The sequence below is a fragment of the Hemibagrus wyckioides genome, linkage group LG22 (assembly GCF_019097595.1).
Source record: "Hemibagrus wyckioides isolate EC202008001 linkage group LG22, SWU_Hwy_1.0, whole genome shotgun sequence".
Lineage (NCBI taxonomy): Eukaryota > Metazoa > Chordata > Actinopteri > Siluriformes > Bagridae > Hemibagrus > Hemibagrus wyckioides.
Genome location: NC_080731.1, coordinates 11,646,240 through 11,653,350, shown reverse-complemented (window position 1 = coordinate 11,653,350; position 7,111 = coordinate 11,646,240). Strand labels below are relative to the sequence as shown.

Sequence of the window (7,111 nt, the reverse complement as noted above, 5' to 3'; positions counted from 1 at the left end):
TCGTTTTATTGAAAATTCATCCCATCATAATGCGGAAACATTCAGAATGACATTTTTCAACGCCGTTATGCCTGAACATTACCAATGAAGTATTTTCCCTATTGGTATTAGTGCCAGATGTAGAAAACTAAAACAAGTTCTCACATTTTTAATCCATATATTTTATTGCTTGCCGTCCATACACTATATTTGTTATTCAAGTCATGACTAGAATATACTAGACTCTGCCAGATGTTTTGCACTAAGCTCTGCTGGTCCGAATGGAGTAGCGTAGTATAGCATGGCCCTTTAACCTTAAATCTATGAGGAAATGAGGCAGCAGTGTTATCGAATAAAAACAATTTCCATTTCTTGATGTTCTTGAAGTTCATTACAAAGCATATATCTATAAATATATGTTTTCAGAAACTACAGTAATTTCTACATGTTGCATGTCATTTTAAAGCTACAATGAAACAGTAGTGTAGAATAGATTCTGAAGTTTTTCAGGGCAACTTTTGATATGTGAAGCCAGAACGGCAAACCTCGAACATTTCTGTTACGTTTAATAGCCACTACTATATTTATAATACGTATAATTTATCGAATATTAGATGCCTTGCAGCAGTATATTTCTGTTGGCCCTTCATGATTCTATTTCCAGTGACTGCTGTAGTCTTTGTATTGACCTCTACTACTGTAGTGAAGATCAAATGGATACATGTCGAGCCATATTTCCCAACACGTCCATCTCAGGTGACTGAGGAGAAGCAGCCGAGCTAGGAGAAGGAAGACTGATTCGAAGTGAATAGCATAACTATCACTGCAGCCCTCCGAAACCTTACGTTAGCCATATCGAGAGAATCTTTGTGCCATGGTTCTTGGCCGATCGTGCTTGTAGCCTGTTTGAAAGCAACCCACCAGTTGTTTTTTTTGAGTGGTGAAGGGTAGAGAAGAGCACAAGCTCGGTTTGTCCGCATGTTTACACACTCCCTCTCGGTCTAAAAGGGAAGCCAGACAGCAGATAGTCGACGCTTTTTATCCACAAGATATCACCATTATCATGCTCATGACTACCTTAAACTACCTTACCAGTTTGAGGAGCGGATCACCTTAATGCGGACTGTCCACTCGAGGTTTCTTTTTCCTTTTCGTCGTCTTCTCATTCGTGAAGGCTATGCATATTGTGCATGTTAGCATAGCCTGCGAACTTTCTTTTGAAAGTTGCACACGCCTCCCGTTCCTTTACCACACCACTGACCGCCTTCACCTATTTCAATTTCAAGGTATGTCGAGTCACGTGAGCATTTCAATAGAGGTAGAAGACAAACGGACAGTGCATGTCCTTCTATTGCCAAACCTACAAGAGACCTATGTTTACATTTGCTGGCACCTGTTTTTTTTGTGTAGAACAGTACATTGTAAAAGAGAACTGATCCATTTTGTACAATTTCTTATATGAAGTCTGTGTACTTCCAACATGTACGAATGATTCAATAAATGCTGCATGCAGCCAGAAATAATGATGTCTTTCACTTATATTCATTTAGCACATTTATTGAGTTCTCTAATCATTATTTCGTGCTTCCTAACAGATGTACTCTGTTCTTGCAGACTGTAAGTAAAGAATAAAAAACGATGAGGTGTGCTGTTCAAGAAAGATAATCAATGACATTACGGTAAATACCCTGAAATATATTATGTCTCATGAGAGTACATCCTGAAGTGTTTTATTCTTCTTATGCCACAGCAGTTTCCATGATTGCAATATTTACTTTATAAACGAATGACAATAAACTGTTTTTATCTGTTTAAATGCTGTGGAACATCCGAAAGACAAGTTTGTTCCTCCATGACACTGAGACGCCCATCATAAATGTTACTAAAAATCTCTGTACAGTTCCTTAATTAGCTTATTATTAAATGTATATTATGTGGACCATACAAGTTCGTGTGAAATATATTATAATAGAAACTATAATGTATTACAATAAGCAATATAAATTAATTAAAAAAAAATTGAGCTGAGATTCAACAGCACTGTGGTATATGTTCACTTGGAGCACATTATATCATCTTCCTGCCCATTTATTTAGCAAGAATATCATTTTCTTTTTATCTAAACTACTCTCATTGCTGGGGCTTGACATGGTGCTTCCTCAAGACTTGCTGACTTGTTTTATTTTTGCCTTGTTCGTATGATTTTGCCTCCACTTTTCTCGTGTCCAGCGGCCGTGATTCTCCACCACCTCATGTAGAAGATCTATGAAGGTGTACTCATTATCCACTAGCAGGTTGTCATCACTAGGAGACCCTCCAGAAGGGTGTGCACCTGAGCTGGAGCGAGACTGATCCCTCTGTCTGCTTCTCAGCTCTTTCCTTCCATCTCTTACCACTCCTTTCGGCTTCCTCCCCGTTACGGCTCGAATCTGTTCGTCCTTTGGAGATCGAATTGTCTTGCTTTTCTTGCTGCTTCTTACCTTCACCTCACTGGTAGCTTTAGACCCCATCCCTTCACAAAGTGGTTTGATAGTGACCAAGTCAGAACGTGCCTCTTTATTTACTTGAGGATGAGGTTTGATCATTTCAGACTGTTTTTCATTTACCTCATCGTAATCTCTGGTCTCTAGCTCTTTGATGCGAGATCGATCACCAGTTTGTATAGAAGTTTCCACAGATTCAAGGTGCACAAGGTCCTTTATTTGTAGTTGCTGTTTAGGAAACCCTGAGCAACTGGCTCGTGGGATATTTTCTGGAATAGCTGAAGAAATGCCAGAGGGAAACATGCCTACATGATACTCATATTGCGTGACAAAAACCAGCTTAGGAGAAATGCTGAGGACCTGCTGGGCTTGAGCCCATTGCTTTTTCCACTGAGCTGCTGTAGGAGGCCAGGACAATGTGCGCCTGATGGGTCTTAAATTCAATTGTCCAGTGGAAGCCTTAGTGTTGCAAATCTGCTCTGGATTTGGGCTTTGTTTTTCTGAATCAGCTCCAATAGTGAGGTAAGGCATATTCTCAACATCTCCCATAGGCTGCAAGTCATCAGCATGCTCCTGAGGGGGTTGAGATCTGGCTGAACTGGAGCTCAAATTATATTCATCATCATCAGAATCATAGTCTTCTTCACTGGGTACAGAGTTTTCAGAATGCAAAATATGTTTATCCATTTCTCCACCCTCTGCTAAAGTAGAGAGAAACTCGTCATCTTGTCTCTCAATATGTTTCTTCATTTCAGTTTTTCCTGCTTGTTCCTCTTCTTCCTTTCTTCCATACTCGCCTTCTTTTTCCTTCAATTCAGCCTTATACTCCTGTTCTGTCCATCCAGCATGTACTGCTTGAACCTTCCCCCTCCACACTCCTGGATCTTCCACTTCAGCGTGTGGACGTCTCTCAGAGCCATCAGTTCTAGAGAGTACAGGCTCTGCTGATTTGGCTCGGCCAGTCATCTCTCTTGTTTGGTATATTCCTGTGTTGTATATCTGGTAAATTTGTGACTCCAGTAGTGTCTGGTCCAGCCTTAATAAAAGTCTGTTATTGCCTGTCTGTTCTTGCGTTCTCTGATCACGGGAAATAGATTCCACTTTTTCAGTAATTTCTGCCGTTGCTCTACAGTCTGGTTGAGGTTGTATTGCATTATCTTGTTCTTCTGGAAAAGGTTGGACGGCCAGTCGATGTTTTTTCTCTTGTTTTCTGTGGTACAAAACTGACAAAACACAGATAACAAGTACCAGGGCACAAAGTACCACTGGCAGAAGATATTTATTAGATTTTTTTGGCGTTCTATAGAATAATCTATTTGTCTCTAGAGGAGTGATGGGTTGTTTACTGGTAATAATGAGACACGAGGAGAAACACAAGGGAACAGCCTGAGCACAATCACTCACATTCACACACTAAGGACAATTTAATGATGTCGATCAGCCTAAAACACATGTCTATGGATTGTGGGAGGAAACCAGAGCACCTGGAGAAAATTCCTAAAGAACAAAAACATGCAGACTTTGCAAGGATAATGTGCTGACCACTAAGCTCTCCCCCCACCCCCTAAAGACACACAAACACAGCAAATACACATGGTTTTATGCTAATGCGGGTCATCGTGTACATGCCATTCTAGTGTTTATGAAAACCTACCTACTAAGCTGATAATAGTAGCCTGATTAGTGCTTCCTGATGTAAGGTTTTGGCTGTTTCCGTTTGAAAGGACTACATCTGTTACAGGATTCACACATTTGGACACATTCCACACAGGTTTTCCTCGCTGATGAGCTGGGCTCTCACAGAGCACCATCTCATTCTGCAGCAGGGAGAGCCTTTGCAGCCCTGCAGACAACACACACAAATTATAACTGCAAATACATTACTGAGAAGTAGTTATATATAGGCCATATTAAGGAGGATACAAGATGTTACTTCAGATATTATGCATCATGTTTATTACATTATGGACTACAATCGTAGTTCATACACAGCTTTCCAGAAATTGGGGTGTAGATTTATATTTATATCCTTAATGAGCAAACCAGAGGAGTCAGTGGCAAGAAAAAATGGCTTGAGATGAAATGTATTATAAATCATTACTACATAATTGTACACTATACATCGATCAGGCATAACATTATGAGCACTGAGAGGTGAAGTGAATAACACTGATGATCTCCTCATCATGGCACCTGTTAGTGGGTTTGATATATTAGGCAGCAAGTGAACATTTTGTCCTCAAAGTTATTGTTAGAAGAAGGAAAAATGGGCAAGCGTAAGGATTTGAGCGAGTTTGACAAGGTCTGCAGTAGTCAGTATCCATCAAAAGTGGTCCACGGAAGGAACAGTGGTGAACCAGGGATCAGATCACACGGGTCAGCCTTCGCTCCCTGCCTTGGCCGCCCATGATCCGATCCAACAAACGAGCTACTGTTGCTCAAATTGCTGAAGAAGTTAATGCTGGTTCTGAAAGAAAGGCGTCAGAACACACAGAGCATGACGGGTCAGGGCCGTTTTGGCAGCAAAAGGAGGACCAACACAATATAATGCAGGCGGTCATAATGTTATGCCTGATCGGTGTATATCCTTACAGTACTGTGTGTGGAAAGGATGCTCCGTTTGAGCCTAATGTGAATAACAGTCTGGGGATGTGCACAGGACTGTCTTATTACAGAAGCAGTTCTTTCAATCTATTCAGTATCTATATATGGAACCATCACAGCAGTTTATTCTACTGGTCATCAAATAACTTTTTTTTTTTTTTTGCTGTTTATTATAATCATGGTTCCAAAATCTATTAGTACTTTAGAATGGTTGTGCTTAGAAATCCTGTTTACCTTGAGAGTCACTAAATCAAGTGATAAATTACAAACATTTTTAAAATGCCAACACTGGTCTTCAAACCTTGATACGAAAAATGTACTCATAAATTGTTTGGAAGATCACTTAAAGAAGAATTGCTGTATTCGTGAAAATCTAGTTAGCTTGGGAAAATGTTCACGTTCTATGAGAGCTTAGTTACTGCAGTTGTATATACAGACTAAATTGTCATGTTTCATTCATTTCAAATCACACGTATGGATTTGAACCTAATTTAAAAATATATGGACAAAGTGAGATTATATTAGGACAAAACAAATGACACTCAATGTCTTTAGCAAGAGTCTGTGTGCCATGACTGACCTACATTACTGATAGATTTAACTCACGTGGCCTTTAAGAGGTTCTCTTTCACCTCTCAGTTGGCATTTTGTTTTGTTTTTCCCCCAGCTCTCTGTGCGCTATGCCTTTTTAGGCAGTTTTGTAGGTGTCACCAAATACAAATCAGCTCTGCCATGCAAACATGAATGAAATCTGGCTTACTGTCAAATCTGTTTGCACTGTTAAAACATTCACATGCTAAAAGATAAAGGAGGCAACAGGATGAACGCTGATTAATGATTATTGCATTGCATATACTCAGCATCCTTCCTAAGCACAATCATAGCTTATTTTACTTGATAAAATGTTCATGAACACTTACCTCTTAGATAGAGAGAGAACTCGTACACACTGCAGGAACAGTCCCAGGGGTTTTCGTGCAAAAACATTTTAGTGTTGTTTAATGGCATGAGTGTGTCCACACTCAAATGTCTTAGCTTATTATGGGACAGATCCAGATATCTCAACCTTATCAGGAAGCTAAAGCTATCTGATGTAATAGTGTGAATTCGGTTCTGGCTCAGGTTCAGGTTCAAGAGTCCCACAAGGCCAGCGAAGGAATTCTCATTCAAAGCTGTAATGCTATTATTAATCAAAATGAGTGTCTCTAGTACCTTTTTGTGAATAAACCAGTCTGAGTTCACTTGGGACAGATTGTTATTTTGTAAGTTGAGCATCTTGAGATTTTGGAACTGGGCAAATGCCCCCGGTGCTATAGCTGTAATTGCACTTTGTGTCACAGTGAGATTGGTGACGGAGGATAAAGTAGTACTGTTAAAAACAGTCGAGTTGATCTCGCCCATGTTTCGCACAAAAAACACCAGAGAGGACAGGCCAGGAGGATAGCCTAGAAGGATGATACATAGTAATGGGTAGAAATAATGATTTAAACCAAAAATAAGAATACCTTCTCTATCATTCTTTTAGTTCTGTATAGAAAGAAAATGACTTACCTGTTGGAATTGTGTTACAAACATAGTCCTGTGCCTGTACACAGCTCTCAGAACATACAAAGCCCAAACTTTGGAAAACTCCCCAGATCAGTAAAAAAGCTACAAAAGGTACATAAAGGTTTGTTTAAGTTTGTCTATTTTACACCACTATAAAATTAACATGGCTCTATACCTACCTTTCATGTTTGTCCCCTTCACTCTAGGTGAACATTCATCCAGCAAATACCTGAGATGATGAAACCCCCACTGATGTTAAACTACCTGTTGCTATGCTACATCTCTGTGTTCAGGGGATTGTCAAGGATACAGTAGACACTTCTCAGGCAAAAAAAAAAAATCAAGATGTTCCAGTTGGGTAACCAACCTAGAGTCAGACCCACAGACACTTCAAAATAAAATAAAATAAAATAAAATGAACCATAGTAATCAGAGATGCTTATGAATGGATGCGCATAAAATCATGATGGAAAACAAACTAAAGCAATGGACGATGG

At 39.6% G+C, this 7,111-nt stretch overlaps 1 protein-coding gene across 2 annotated transcripts; it reads right to left on the bottom strand.

Annotated features, from left to right (window-relative positions):
- Positions 1–1,596: 1,596 nt before the first annotated feature.
- On the bottom strand, positions 1,597–7,033 carry LOC131343188 (uncharacterized). 2 transcript variants are annotated; one of them, XM_058374655.1, is made up of 5 exons: positions 6,794–7,033; positions 6,618–6,716; positions 5,987–6,511; positions 4,117–4,305; positions 1,597–3,727 (listed from the first exon to the last, which is right to left on the bottom strand). In XM_058374655.1, exons 1-5 carry the CDS (start codon positions 6,798–6,800, stop codon positions 2,139–2,141), a joined length of 2,409 nt encoding a protein of 802 aa, XP_058230638.1. In that variant the 5' UTR covers positions 6,801–7,033; the 3' UTR covers positions 1,597–2,138. The 2 variants fall into 2 exon arrangements, with proteins under 2 accessions (XP_058230638.1, XP_058230639.1); XM_058374656.1 differs by having other exon boundaries at positions 1,597–3,685.
- Positions 7,034–7,111: the final 78 nt, after the last annotated feature.